The following is a 15,840-nucleotide window of genomic DNA, read 5'->3' as shown; positions in this document are numbered from 1 at the left end:
TGCCACCTTGCTCTGTCCTTCTGCATCCTCGTCCAAGTAAGCTGCAGCACACAGCTCATGCTCAGTATAGATGACTAAACAAAACGTTATGCCTTAGCATTATTGCAAACACAAATAGCACCATTTCCTAATCCTTCTCTCTTATGCCAGCACCTTTGTGGTTTCCTTTCTCTTTGTCATCCTCCCTTGTTTGGCTCTTACTTAGGTTAATGGCACTGAACCTCCAGCACAGGAACAAATCCAGAATTCTTTCTTCCACCTGAAATTCCACGACATCTCCTATGCTGCTAGAAGGTTAATGCCACATCACCACACTGGTGTTCCTGGCCACCAGGAAAAAACGGGGAATGTTCCAACTCTCACAGTAAAACCCTCTTGACCAAGTTGTCCTTGACTCTGCTGCTTCAAATATAAAATTTTCCCGATCTTCATAATTACCTTGCTTGTAAATGCTGGCTGTAAACAAGCTGTGTACCAAAATATGTAATATTTGGCCTTCGCCCATCACTTTTCTTGTTGGGTCAACATGGACTATTAGTGTTGAAGTGAGAATTGTTACACTGGTGTCAGTTGTACTTCTTGGCTCTCTGGTCTGTTGGCATTGTTTCATTCATCTTAGCAGCTTCAGCCCACTAACTTTGAATATTTTGCTACAATTCTCTGATTCTTTGCTTACATATCTTTGGAGAGTATCCCCTTCCATTGGCCTGATGGAGATTTTTGTTTTGTTTTAGGTTCTCCCTGAACATGATCTGTAATTATTGAGAAGCCATTTGTATCTCTCTGACTCTCTTTCTTTGACTGCCCCTCTCTCAGAACAAACAGAGTGATCTTGGCTATTCTGATTCCATAACGGGCTGTTGGCATTTTTAACCCAGTGACACTACTATCATGTCATATTTGCCACTGCTTTAGTATTTCCATACCCTATTAACCAGATGTAGTAGTGCTCTAGTTAAAATTGCTGTTGGATTACCCTTCTATGGAGCTGAGACCACCAAGGCATTGCTGGAGCTCTTCCAGTATTATGAAAGAGCTCCTCTGTGAGAAAGAGTCTGGATCCAATAGGAAACCTTGAAAATTCCAGTTCTAAACAGCAAAGCCTTTGGTTGTGTTATTTATTTATTTATTTGGCCTGCAGAACAATAATCTGTATGTATAGATATATTTTTTTTACAAGCACTGAGACATACTCATGTGTACAGCAAAATATTAGCTCATATATACGTTGGCCAAGTTCTGAGCTCAGAGCTCTTATTTGCTCAGCCAGAGTTGATGCCAGCCTTGCTACAACCTTGGAGAGGAAGCATTTCGTCGAGTTCCTGGTTTGCATTTTAACAGTTTTGTTGTGTGTTTCGGGGATGACGAAGCAGTATCCCTGCCTGGCTTGAAAGTACTATTTGTTGGAAACTGAAGGTTAGTTGCAAGTTATTTATTCAACATTTTCTGCCTTACTTTTCCAAACGTTCATCGCAGCTTGCAAAACAAGAAGTGCCAGGAAAGCAATCTAGTGAGTTGTAGGTAAATTTAAATAGTATCTTCTGTAACCCATCTACTTGCCTGCAGCAGGGGCAAAAACATTCTATTTCCCATGCCTTACTCATATAGGACCTTGAACAGATTTTGGAAGATGGTTTAGTAATACAAATGGGGGTCGGAGGGAGGTAACTTTCTGCAGCTCTCAGTTAATAAAATGTTGAAGTGCTGGAACCGGTGACATGTCCGCATCCTGTTCTCTCCGTCATCCTTTGCAGATTTACAGTTCCTATTTAAGCAGTGAGCACAGTGGGATCCTGCTGCTGTGGCGTCAAGCCGCCACGCTCCGTGGCAACTTTGCAGAGCTCCGCACAACCATGGAGAGGTGGGTTCTCCCTCAGTGCAGCAGCACTGCTACAAAAGGCACCCTGAGGGCTCTTTAGAAAATGCCTGAAACATTTGCCTGTGCAGTTGATGCCCTCGTAGGGGGACCTCGTTGTTTAAAAAATATTGGGTGTCATCAGCTCCAAAAATACCAATGCGAAGCATTTGGGGAGGGACAAAATATATCCCAGTTGCTGGAAACCACAGCAGGGTATTGTGCCTGGGTTCTGCTTGTGGGTTTCCTGCAGGCACCTGATAAGCAACTGCAAGAAAAGGATGCTGGACTAGATGGAGCATGGACCTGACCCAGCAGGTTCTTCTTTTTATATATATATATATATAATTTTTATTATTTTTATACTAAACTACTACAATAATATTTAGACAAACATTTTCATACATTTTCCATTTGGCTGTCAAGCCATGACTTCCGTCAATCCCTTCAAATGGCTTTCTAATTTTTTACTTAGCATTATACTTCTTTAATCAACCATTGCTTACATTATCAAAAAAAAAGAAATTTCCCTTACTTTACTATCCTACTTACAATAATAATTCTACACATTCACTACAAAACTTCTTGAAATCCTATTAACGTATTCAGATGTAAATTGTCTTTCAAATAATTCGTAAATTTTAACCAGTCTTTGATGAATTTCTGGTCCCGCTGCTCTCGGATTCTTCCCGTTAGTTTGTCCATTTCTGCATATTCAGTCAATTTCACTGTCCATTCCTCTTTCATCGGTAATTCTTCTTGTTTCCATTTTTGTGCTAGAAGGATTCTACCTGCAGCCGTTGCGTATTGGAAAAGTCTAATGTCCTTTTTTTCAATGTCTGTACCTACAATACCTAACAAAAAGGCTTCAGGTTTCTTAACAAAATTATATCTCAACATTTTTCTTAACTCATGATATATCATATCCCAATACACTCTCACCTTTTTACATTCCCACCACATATGATAAAAAGTACCGACCCAGCAGGTTCTTCTTACGTTGTTGTATCTGAAAACCGTGACCCTACGGCCTAACCCTAAATAGAACCCATCCCAGCTTTCAACTGGAACTTCTGGCTCTCAGCTGGCCTTGCCAGAGACAAAATGTGTGAATGCTGAATGAGAAAAGATTTTAACTCCCTCTTTACCAGAGGTCTCGCTGAGGCAGGGACCGACATGGCAAGAGCTGCCCGCCGCCTCCAGACCGCCTGCCTCAACCTGGATTCCAACCTGCGCCTCTCTGAAAGCAGCTCCACCTGTTTGCTGGAGAAGCAGCTTCGGGAGAAAGTCCGGGAGATGATCCAGCTGCAGAGCCAGTGGGATGGAGAGAAAGCCGAATTGAACTCCAGGTTAGAAGAGCATTCGCATGTGCCTCTGGTCTTTGGGGCACCCGCTTTTAAAGTGGGGTAAAAGCTTGCCCGTTGATTCAACCCACTGATTGCAATGGGCTTATTAGTCAAGTCAAGTCAATGGATTTCAGTGGGTCCACCTATTAGACACAGCCCACCTCTCTGGGTCTGTGAATCATGGCACAATAATGTGTTCTGTTTCAGTGTATCTGAAGAAGTGTGCATGCACACGAAAGCTCATACCAGGAACAAACTCAGTTGGTCTCTAAGGTGCTACTAGAAAGAATTTTCGATTTTGTTTTGACTATGGCAGACCAACACGGCTACCCACCTGTAACTGCAATAATGTGTTGTTACTGCTGTTATCATTGCATTTATATTCCACCTTTCCTCTGAAAACCTCAAGGTGGCGTTACATGCTTGTCTCCCTCTCCATTTTATCCTGACAACAACAACCCTGTGAAGTAGGCTAGGCTGAGAGATTGTGACTAGCCCAAGGTCGCCCAGTGCACTTCATGGCTGAGTGGAGATTTGCACTTCCTTCACACGGCACGTAGTTAAACTATGGGACTTGCGATGGCCACCAGCTTTAAAAAGAGGATTAGACAAATTCATGGAGGACAAGGCTATTAACAGCTACTAAATCACAATGGCTATGTTCTGCCTCCACTGTCAGAGGAACTATCTCTCTGAATGCCAGTTGCTGGGAATTGCAGGTTGGCAGAGTGCTATTGCATTCCTGTCGTACTTACAGGCCTAGCATGGGCAACTGGTCAGCCACTGTGAGAACAGGGTGCTGGACTGGATGGGCCATTGGCCTGATCCAGCAGGGCTCCTCTTATATTCTTAGTCCCTCAGGTCCTAATCCAACGCTCTAACCACTATACCACACTGGCTCTCTTAGAATGGAAGGCAGTTTTAATAGAGGGGGGCACTACCTGTGATGTCTATGCATACCCGGCTTTTGCTTCCGGTAACGCAGAGGTGGCATTGGGACAAAACAAAGAATCATATTTGCATGTCACAATCTCAACTGTGAGCAGTGACCAGGGCTCTGAAACAAAGGAAGAGCTGGCAGCCAGGTCAGGAGAGTCACTGGTGCAAGCTGGCATGGTGGTGCCCAAGTTGAATAGCAAGGAGCACCTTGAGCCAGCATCCCCTGCAAGGTGGGTTCCTTGGAGATAGCAGCCCCCAAGCTGGATTCTTGAAGGGACTAGCATCCTCAGGAACAAAGGCTTCACACTCAGTTGTCAGTGCAGCCAACACCACTGGCAAGAAGTAACAGAGAGGCAATGGAGTGCTTGGTTCTAGCCCAGAGGACTACTCTTTGAGGCTCTCTGGTCCTCAGGGAGTGGGGCAGAGCCTGTAAGGAGTAGCCTGGTCCAGGGAGGATGTAAAGGCAAACTGGGACCTAGGAACTATTGGAAAAAGTTGTCTGCTGTCTGGGATAATTGGGGGGTACTATAGGACTGTAAATCTGACAGCTCTTGTTCTCCATTGGTTCTTGATCTTGGATTGGGTCCACACCATCTGGATTCTTATTGACTGTTCTCTCCATCAACCCAAGACCTCTTGCTGAATCTGCTTTCTCCCAGTCCTTGTGTGGACTTGTCCTGGACAGTACATAGTGGGAAGGGAAGCCTTTCTGAAGCTACTTTCAGCTCTTAAAAATTGTTGTCAGCCTCTGACCATGTATCTTTTTAATGTCATGTGCGAATTGGTGGCTTAATGATCCCAAGAGTATGAAGAATTGAGGTCATATGTTTTCACTCCTGATCAATCTGCCACCTATGCCTGGTTTGTGTCTTACAGGATTGCAGAGTTGACCACGTTAGGAGATAAACTTAAAGAACAGAACGCAAAGAAAGAGAAGACCATCTCTGCCCTAAAAATGGACATTCAGAAATTGGTATACGTACCCACAACCCCCCCTTTCTATCACTCTCCCAGGCAAACACACGTAGCCTTACCAACATATACATCCTCACAAAAATGCACGGCCTAATACATACACACTGGCTTGCACTACCACACACACCTGCCTTCTCATACTTTCTGTGCCCTTTCCCCATGTCCATTTCTGAGAAACTGCTTATCTTTGAACACTAGGAGGCCAGTAAGACTGGAGATCAAGAAGAGGTGAAGGACCTGAAAGAAGAAATCGACTATTTGCAACATAGCTTGAACAGCATCACAAAGGTGTGCGAAACTTTTGCCTACCCTGTAATCCAGTTAAATTGTTATATATTCATTCACAAGACGACTCTGACTCACTCAGTGTAATTTGATGGTAGACATCTAACTTGAGTAGAATTTGATGCTCGATTCACTAGGAAGTTCTTACAAAAGCCCAGCTGAAATAAAAGGGCGCTATAGTGAGAGAGAAACCTATAGACCACCACCTGCTTTCTCTCTCACCACCACTATTTGTTGGTGGCACTCACCATCCTCCATTGGGCTTCTAGACATGCATCAGTGGTGGGCAGTCTGCAGCCATTTTGAACTCGAGCTAAGTTTGTTTTCCATCATTGATGGCTGCCAGCAGTTTTAACTTACCCAAAATGTAAAGTCTCTGTCCACAGACACAAACCTCTAGCCCGATCCAGACCCAGTAAATCTCATTGACCTGTTTTGGAATCTGCCAGGCCTCTTTAGCAGTCTCTTTTTACAACCATAGTCTCACAGAGTTAGGGTGGGGGATGCGGGGAACCCACTTAGTTCAACCCCAGTCTCATTACGGTATAATAACTTGTGATTGATTTGACTGGCATTCACTTCCTCTTAACTCTCCTCCTAGCTGGCTTTGTCTGAATCCAAGAGCACAGGACTCGGTTCCTTGGAAAGTACAAGAACTTCGTCAGAGGAAGACACCCTATGGCAGACATCCCCTCGGCGCTCCAGCTCTCCCCACCGCCGGTGGGTATCACCACCCCGGGCACACCCTTCATCACTTCAGAATGCAGCACTGCAAGCAGTTCGTGCTGCTATTCAGAAATCACAACAGCATGAGCAGGTTTGGATATCCTGAGTTTACTGTTATAAATCTTAAAAGACAGACAGACAGAGAAAGAGAGAGAGAGAGAGAGTACAGTGATACAGTCATCTAATGCTTCTACCTTACAGTTATTTCAAAATACGTATAAAACTGTAAATTTCACAGATTATTGAAACCAGGAGACGCTGCAACAATAGCCTCCCAGCTGCAGTGTCACTGCTGCTGCTTACTGGGAGGGGTGAGACAGTGAGGTTGGTCCTGTGCAGGTGCACCAAATCCGGCACTTTTGCTGCTTCACCCACATTGCCCTGACCTTGCTGGATTTCACCAAGAGAAATTGGCGGCTCCTTCCGCCATCCCCTGGGGCTCTTAGTGCACCTGCTACCACAGGAACCCTCCCCCCCCCACCATCCTGGCCTTTGTCAGGGCAACAGCTGCAACAACCTTTTGCACTGGCTCTTAATGTCCATATCCCTCGTGCATGCAGGCAGCATAGCCAAATGATGGAGCTCGGGAAACCAGCTTTCAGAGATATGAATGCAATGCCTCGTCTGCACATTTTGGGTTTACCCAAACCACAGATTTCTGTATTTATTTACAAAATCCAGCTTCCCTGGCTATAGAGACTCGGCTCCTTAGTGTCAGTGAAGGTGTTGATCACAGCACTTGCCCACCTGTTAAATGGGGTACCCCCCCCCGGTGCATATTGTGTTGTATGATGTGGAAGGGGCTTCCTGCTTGCTCCCTCTTTTTTTTTTTAATGAACAGGAGTTGCGTGTGCAGCTGGAGTCTTGCCAGGATGCCCTGGGAACTGTCAAGAAGCAGCTCGCTGACTGCCAGCAGGAAGCGCAGGCAGCAAAACAGCGGCTACAGGAAGAGAGGCAGCAATGTGAAGAGCTGACCCGGTCACTGGAGGATTGCAGGAGAGAACTGCAACGCTGGAAAGCCTCAGTGGAGGTGCTTGGAAGGTGAAAGAGGGAGCCTTCAGATCTGTTAATGCTTTTGAGTGACCTGGCTCTGACTCAGTCCTTCAGGTGGTTAAGTGTCCTTCAAATAAGCATCTCAGAAAGGAAGCCATCACTCTCTGTAGTGATGCATCAGTGACTGGAAACTCCCTATGCTTACCTAAGGGCAGCACATTCATGATACAGTTTTTTTTTTATGAAGGTTTTATTGTTTTCCATTAAAACAAAGAAAAACATAGCATAAACATAAACATAAACACCATAAAAACACAATACATAAACACAATAAAAACAATAACAATATAAACAAACATAAAGAAAAACATATACTAACCTTAACCAACACTTATCTTTGTAATTTTCTTATTGCATTCTTCTCTATTCAGGGGACTTCCCCTGTTCCCTCCACTGTCTTCAAAATCGTATATACGTTATAGGTAGCTTTATATCTTATTCCATTAACATTTACCATATTTCTTGATGCACTTAGCTTTACTTAATCAAATATAAATCATAACTTAAACATAGAAATCTTAAAATACTTTTTAACAATTAAATCATTCATACAAAAAAAATTCTTCTAAACAGTTTTAACTAACATAACCCTGCTAAAGCCAATCTTCTGCTTAATTCTGCTCAAATATTCAATTTTACAGATTTAACTAAATAGTCTTTAAATTTTTTCCAATCCTGCGACACCTTCTCCTCCCTCTGGTCTCGGATTCTGGCGGTCAGTTCTGCGAGTTCCATGTAGTCCATTAGCTTCATCTGCCATTCTTCCACTGTTGGGATCTCTTCACCTTTCCAGGTTCTTGCCAATAAAATTCTAGCCGCTGTTGTGGCATACATAAAAAATACTCTGTCCTGACTGGGTATCTCTTCATTGGTCATGCTCAAGAGAAATGCCTCTGGTTTCTTACTAAAGGTAATTTTCATTACCTTTTTAAGCTCATTATAAATCTTATCCCAGAAAGCATTTACCCCTGGACACGACCACCACATATGAAAAAAGGTACCTTTCGCATGTTTACATTTCCAGCACACATCTGACATTTTAGTATTCATCTTAGCTATCTTAACTGGTGTCAGATACCATCTGTATACCATTTTCATTATGTTTTCTCTTAAACTGTTACAAGCAGTAAAATTGATACCTTTCTGCCACAATCTCTCCCAGTCATCCATCATAATATTATGTCCCACATCTTTCGCCCAATCTATCATTGTCGATTTAACCAATTCATCTTTCGTATGCCACTCTAGCAACAAATTGTACATCTTGGAGAGGTTTTTAGAGTTCGATTCGATCAGTTCCGTTTCCAGTTTTGATTTTTCCACTTGAAAACCAATTTTTTTGTCTAATTTAAATGTTTCATGTACCTGGTGATATTGCAGCCAGTCGGGGACTTGACTTTTGACTTGATCATAGCTTTTCAGCTTAAATGAGTCCCCTTCCTGCTGCAATATGTCCATATATCGTAACCAACTTGCAGACATATTCGGTCTCTTATAGGCCTTGGCCTCCACTGGTGAAATCCATCTAGGAGTCTTTCTCTCCAATAAGTCTTTATATCTTATCCAAACCTGATACAGGGATTTTCTAACTATATGGTTCTTAAAAGTTCTGTGGATTTTAACTTTGTCATACCAAAGGTATGCATGCCAACCAAACATATTATCATATCCTTCCAAGTCCAACACATCCACGTTCTCTAATTTAAACCAATCCTTCAACCAGCAAAAGGCCGCTGCTTCAAAATAAAGTCTTAAATCCGGCAGGGCAAAGCCTCCTCTCTCTTTGGAGTCTGTCAAGATCTTAAACTTAATTCTAGGCTTTTTACCCTGCCATATAAACTTCGATAGGTCCCTTTGCCATTTCTTGAAACAATCCAATTTATCCAAAATTGGTATGGCTTGGAATAAAAACAGCATCCTTGGTAGGACATTCATTTTAACCGCTGCTATTCTTCCCATTAACGACAGTTTTAATCTCGTCCATATCTCCAAATCTTTCTTTATCTCTGTCCACAGTTTTTCATAATTGTCCTTGTACAGGTTCAATTTTTTTGCTGTGAGATTGATACCTAGATATTTTACAGTTTTAACAAAATTAAGGCCAGTGCCCTCTTGTAGTCTTTGTATCTGTTCTGCACTCATATTTTTACTTAAAACTTTGGTTTTCTACATTCATGATACAGTTTGACTTGGGTTGGTGGGTGGATGAGGAGTATTGTACAACTTCCTTTTCCGTAGTAACAAAGGGGTCTCTTGTTCTGATGATGTGATTTCTCACCTCTGCACCCATTTCTGTTGTGGTCGTCAGCCAAAGAGATGAAAGTGATTCTTAAAGTGATGATGAAACACTGTCTTTGGGAATAACGTGCATCAGCATTCGTTGCTGCCAAAGGTTATCAAATGCCTCTCCACGGTAGCCGCAACAGTATTGCAGCGGTGTTATTTATCTTGGACGCATATAAAAGGGTATCTGTGAAATTAAATTGTCCTAGGAAGGTCATTGGGTAGCACAGAGTGGCACCTGCTCTATTGTTCCTTGTTGAGGATTTAAAAGAAGAGCCTTTGCTGCGTTTTGACAGGTTTCCCCTCCTTGCCCCCGCTTAAATTATTTGAAGGATTCACTAAATCAGCCTTCCCCTACCTGTTGTTGTTGTTCAGTCGTTCAGTCGTGTCCGACTCTTCATGACCCCATGGACCAGAGCACGCCAGGCACGCCTATCCTTCAGTGCCTCTCGCAGTTTGGCCCTACCTAGTGCCCTCCAGATATTTTTAGGCTACAACTGGTTGGGGAAAGCTGCACTAAGTTGTATGAGGTGTGTACAAATACAACGGATGGATGGATGGATGGATGGGCAGGCAGGCAGGCATTTTTGCTGCAGATACATTTCATGTTACAGCATATTTGAGTCTGGATTGCAGCATTCGGTACTCCTGGCTTTTGGCAGATGGTCTGAATAGATGCCTTTTAGTTGCTTTGCACTATGTTTCTATGATTTTGTCCCCTGCCACTGGAAAACTTTTTTTTCTGTTCAAGGCCTTTGGTGGGGCAGGATTAATTGCCTTCCTCCTGCCTGCCCCTTCTCTGCAAGAAAGTAAGCCCACCCACTTGCAAAAGAGAAGTGGTGGTTGGTCACCAAACACATGTGGAGGAAGCAGAGCATGTATTTCTACCCCAAGACAAACTGGGGCCTGTTTTCAGGGTGCATTATCTTGACCCCAGGTTGCTCATATTTTGTTTTTCACTCCCCAGAGAGAAGGAGGCCGCAGAAATGGCAGTGGAAAGCCTGAATCAGCAGCTCGATTCCTCCCATCTGGAGGTGGAGCGGCTGAAGACTATGAATGGAGAGCTGCAGAGACAGCGAAAACTCCTGGAAGAACAGAAGGAGGATGTCATTAAAGAAAGGGAGAGAACGAAGAAGGAGCTGGAGCGGGGGTGAGGTGCTGCAGTTGTGTCCCTAGTGCTTTGATGCACAAGGCAATCCTCCTCTCTGTGCTGGTCTTCAAAGACATGGCAGGACTTTCCCATATTCTCACCCTTGGGCAGATAGATAGCCTTCGCTAATAATGTTGGCCGTAGTTCGTGTGAATTATCAGCGCGGCAAGTCATGATAGCAGTATTCTGCCTCGGGAAGCAGTGAGGCTCTGCGTGCCAGTTGCCGGGGAACAAGAAGGATGTGGTCATGAAACATAGCTGTAATAATTGGGGGTGGGGGGAATTGAACCCCAATGACATTAATTGGCATCCCAAGGTGTATCGACACAATGAGTTAAGCATAATCTGGCTTGGTTGGTGCAAGGCATAGTTAGACCTTTTTCTTATTCCTCAGGCAAAGATCCCTGGAGCAGCTGGAGGAGAGGATGTCTGCCCTGAAGAAAGAGCTGGTGACAGTCAAGGAGTCTTTGAACCAAGCCATGCTGGAGAAGGATATGCTAGAGAGTGCGAAGGAAGGCTTGAGTGGAGCACTTTCCAAAGTAAGGGTGGCCAGTTGGCACATTCCATATGCCAAATAACTCTCCTCCTGTCTGTTGCCCTAACTGAGGATATTGCCCTCCCCCTTTATGTTTCTGACTATTGCTGACATGACCCCCAACCCCCCTCCCCCCAGCATCTATTAGCCTTTTTGGAAAACAAAATCTTGACGTTTCTATCTGTGAAGTAATTACTTATAGCATTGTAAAAGCTGTAAAAGGATTTTATCATGCATAGTCTTGTGTAGTCAGACTACAGAAAGAAAGCCAATTACAGAAAAGAGGCGACAGCCTTAAGAGCAAAGTATGGGATTGTCCAAAGTCAAGGATAGGAACAGGCAGTGGCTAAGTCCAGAGGTTATGCAAAAGCAGGACTCAACTGGCAGCAAGTACAGAGACTTGGGAGGCAAAGGTACAAAGCACAAGTTGTAAAACATTTACTGTTTTTGTATATTTCTTGTTTAGCCACCTTGAACTTTTCAGGAAATGTGTTTTTAATTCAGTTTATTAGCCACCCCATAATAAGAGTTCCCTGGGCAACATGCAAAGTAAAAATAACAGCAGCTTAGTGCAGCTGGTAGCCTGTCGCTGTCCACTTCTAGTACCAGGGAGTCTGGAGGGAGAGGCTAGTATTGCCACACCAGGCTAAGGCCATAGGTCTGTAATGGTTGGTTTCCAGGGTTTTATGGAAAAGCCCCTTGCCAAAAGTCTCGGGAGCTTGGTTTATTGCAAAGCCATGCCAGGCAGAAAGGCATAGTGCCCTTTTACTCTGGAAAATGTCACCGAGTATTTGCTTTCCGCGTGGGCTTCTATTAGTGCCTGGTTTGGAGGAAGGGGAAAGAGAACGAATGTAAAATCATAGCTGTTGTATTTTGATAGCCAGTGCTGACAATTGACTGTGAATCCCAGAGACTTAGCCAGACTCACTGAATCTGAGACAGTCCAGCACTCTAGAAGAACCAAATTTCATTCCTGACAGCTTCAGTCCCTTATGTTTTAAGGGGAAAGCAGAACTGTGGGTGAGGTGCCATTGCATGCCATCACATCATCAGGACTTGATATTTGAAAACAGTAAACTGTGTGCTAACTTTAATCTCTTTTCTTGGAAATAATGTGCCTGCCAAGGCAATGGTCCAATAAAGTGTTAGGGCAGGCCCTGAATGAGTAACTATTTTGGTAAAACACTCCTGTGAACACTGCCCTAGCAGCTCAGATTGGCTCTGCTGAAGTGAGTAGCAGATCTCTTTGCCACCCACACTTTGGCTAGAATGAACTTTCATGGGGAAAACTATATTTTCCTAACATAATATTGCCTGGTTATGTAATGAACGTGATCTTAAATAGAAAAATAGTGTTAACTTTTGTATGCACAAATGCTAAGGATTCCCTCTTCCCTTTCTTAGTTTCAGGGTGTGTGTTTTTTACAGGCACTGATTGGTATTAAATTGAATGTGGAATGGACAAATAGACCCTTTTAAAAAAAGTTTGGCACAAGCCATATACAGATATAGATACATTTAACAAAGAAAAAAACTCAATGATAGATTTTTAAATACACAAAGTAATAATAATAAATGTTCAAATGTGGCAAAAGAGAGGAGGTCCTCAGACCACTACATAATGGATAGTGGGTATTTATTCTTTCAGGTTTGAAGTATAAGTCTCTTGGGCATAAAGGCTCAAAACATTCACTTTTGTTTTCCTGCTATTAATCCCCAAGCTGCAGTAATATAGTTTAAAATTACCTGAACATTTGCAAATATCAAATATTGTGCCCATGCAAAATTTACGTGGACAGCAACTTCAGAACAAAAATAATATATCTCACTGGACTTGCCCATATCATACGCCTCAACAAGGCCTTTTTAGCATTACGCTTCCAGCATCTATCTGGATTGGACCATGTTTTCCCGTAGAACTGTTGTGGAGTCTAGTATTCGTGAAGCAACTTCTTCTTCTTCTTTTTTTTGCAGGCTCAGTCTCAATTTCAAATCTAGAGAAACTTTCAGTATAGATTCTAAAGCAGTTTTTCATTGTTTGGGTTTTATAACACATTCTAATTACCTATTCCACAACTTTCCCAAGTTCCTAAAATCTACTTTATAAAGCTCCAATAAGCATTTATAAGCAGCATTCATGGGTTTAGCTTTCTGAGAAGATCCAATAATTTGATCTAACCATTTAGGAGATGCTGAAGCACCCAAAGCACACAGTCCACAAATAGACACCAACAAATGTAATTGAAGATGCTGCCATTCAGCACTCAGTAAATGATATTTAAACAACAATATAGAAGACGACAACCAAAATGCCGACCAGCTGATTTAATGTATAAATTCCACAACTGATCCATTTATGGATCTCTGTTCCCTAAAGCATAGCTTCTCATCTGAGGCACCATTGCTATGCCTTGAAGGGGAAGCAGCCTGGAGTTGGAGGTGAAATTCAGTATCTCAATTTCCTCCTCAGGTTAAAGCCACCAATGCTAACCTTGAGCTCTCCATACACAAGATGAAATCGGAAGACGCTGTGCTGAGAGATTCGTTAGCCAAGATGGGTGCGCTGAACGAAGGGCTGGCTCATGACAAAGTCAGTCTCAACCGCATAATTCTACAGGTAACAAAGACAGCCAGGCTGTAGCAGTGGGTGTAGCTGAGTGTAGCCACTGCTTATGTGAGCATGTAGGCACAGGTGGCCCCACCATTGGGCAAGTGGAGTAAACTACCTCTGGCAGAGGATCTGAGTCAGCTTTAATTGTGTTGGAGGGTGAGAAAGTGGCAGAGCTTCATGCTCCGGCACCGGGGGGGGGGGCGGAAATCAGGCGGGGGCGGGGTTGGCACACCGCCCGCAGGGGTGTGGCGTGTGTCCTAGGGTGTGGCGCGCCACCTGCGGGGGAATGGCGCCCAGTTGTGTTTGGAAGATGGTAGGAAATTGCTGTGAACCTTGGAGTAGTGCTGTCTCTACCTCATGACAGAATGAGAGTTAAACTAAAGGAGAATATAATTGAATCTCTCAACAGTGTAAAATGTTAAAAAACAGCTGTCTACAAGGTGTGGGGAGGAGTAGGGAACTTGAATTGGGACCTTGTTGCTGGGAGAGGGTCTGTTACCCACTCACCCCCATTCCCAATGCCAACATACCTGTGAAAACTCCCTGAAGCTGTTGTTTATCCTGTTAGTATAGCATTTTTGCATGATACTGTAAAAATGTGTTGGAGAGAGCTAATTCTCTCCTCCCTTAGTACCAGGGTCCCAGTCCAACACACACACACCACAATCACTTTCTACAAAAGTGTAAAAATATGGAAGATCCAATAATGGACTTCTGTTGTCTCATCTTCTTTGGCCCTGTCAGATGCAAATTCGAAAACAAAATACAACTGCCCTGAGTCCTAGTCTAAGCTTTATTTTATCCTAAAACTGTGGTAGCCCTATCCTGGAAGAGCATGCCCTGAAATCCCGGTTTGCCTGTAAGTCCCTGAGTGTCCCTTGCTCTGAGCAAACAAAGCTCTCCTCAGTGGTTTCGCTGGCTGCCAAAATGCACACTTTCCTGTCAGCCTCTTTAAACCCATGGTGTGCCAGAAAGCTTTCGGCCTCATGAGCACCATCATCCCTGCAGGGCTTGTAACCGCCAAGAGCTTGTAACTTGCAGTGAGGCCTGAAATGGGGGGGACTCAAGAGCGCTCACACACTCCACAGCTTATGCCAACAGCATTTATAACTTCCGGAAGACTTCAAGCATGCTATTGCTGCCTAATGGAAGCTTGTAAGCTGCCCTACAACAAGCACATGGGAAAACTCACCCAAGCACTGCTATCGTAGCCTTCAAGACTGTGCCCTCATTGAAGCGCCTGCTCAGTTTGGGGAGAAAGTAAAGCAAAAACCTTTCCTGTCACCATTGATTAAGGAAGGAAAGCAAAAGAAAACCTAAGGAAAATCCGGAGTCCAGAAATACCCCCCAAAGTTTCTGCACGGTTGAAATTGTGAATCAGAAACTGAGCTGGCTTAAGTGGATCTACTTTACTAGAAGGTCCTTTTGATTACAGTGCTTAAATATGTCCACTGGAGTACAGTATTTGAGCAAAACCAGGCCCAAACAGAGGGAGCAGAATGAGAACTGATGGTAGGAGGTTTGGTTCAATCTAGATGTGCTTTTAATGGGCTGAATGCAATTAATGTGCATATTTTTAAAATTGTGAATAGCAACTAAAGACACACAGAGAGAGAGAGACACAGACACTGCAGAGAATGGGGAGGCATCCATCCTTCTAATAGCAGCTTGGGAAGCCAATTTTAATTTAGACCACAAGTGGAGAAGGATAAACCCTTCCCGTATCTTGTGGTCTCACTGCTGTTTGCCCCTCTTCCCCTGCCCCGCGACTGTCATTTAGGTTTTCTGAAATGTGTTAATTGCATTCACACAATGTATGTCACATTTAGGCCTCATTTGCATGTCACCTCAATAATTAAACTTACGGTTTAAAGGTGAATGCTGGTGCACACTGCTGAAACTGCAGGCATTTTGCTCCACTCCACTCCTTCTGTTGGCACACTGCTAGGAGTAAGTAGTAGTAGTAGTAGTAGTAGTAATGCCTATATTGTCATTGTACAACCTGTGTACAATGAAATTAAATTTCTGAACTCATGAGTTGTTTCCCCCAAACAAACTGCAAGTAGGGGTGTTGGAAAATTC

The 15,840-nt window shown here is 43.5% G+C and overlaps 1 protein-coding gene across 1 annotated transcript in view; it reads left to right on the top strand.

Moving 5' to 3' along the window:
• The window catches only part of CROCC2 (ciliary rootlet coiled-coil, rootletin family member 2), an 87,611-nt gene that overhangs the window by 22,347 nt on the left and 49,424 nt on the right, over positions 1–15,840 (top strand). The window contains exons 8-16 of the mRNA XM_033150206.1: positions 1,755–1,861; positions 3,007–3,204; positions 5,017–5,113; positions 5,314–5,403; positions 6,002–6,217; positions 6,968–7,167; positions 10,430–10,612; positions 11,007–11,151; positions 13,618–13,764. Coding sequence (XP_033006097.1) covers positions 1,755–1,861; positions 3,007–3,204; positions 5,017–5,113; positions 5,314–5,403; positions 6,002–6,217; positions 6,968–7,167; positions 10,430–10,612; positions 11,007–11,151; positions 13,618–13,764 — 1,383 coding nt within the window. The remainder of the gene's footprint in view (positions 1–1,754; positions 1,862–3,006; positions 3,205–5,016; positions 5,114–5,313; positions 5,404–6,001; positions 6,218–6,967; positions 7,168–10,429; positions 10,613–11,006; positions 11,152–13,617; positions 13,765–15,840) is intronic.

Source organism: Lacerta agilis, chromosome 5 (assembly GCF_009819535.1).
Source record: "Lacerta agilis isolate rLacAgi1 chromosome 5, rLacAgi1.pri, whole genome shotgun sequence".
Classification (NCBI taxonomy): Eukaryota; Metazoa; Chordata; class Lepidosauria; order Squamata; family Lacertidae; genus Lacerta; species Lacerta agilis.
Note: the sequence above shows the minus strand (reverse complement) of the source record. Positions and strands in the feature narration are given on the sequence as shown.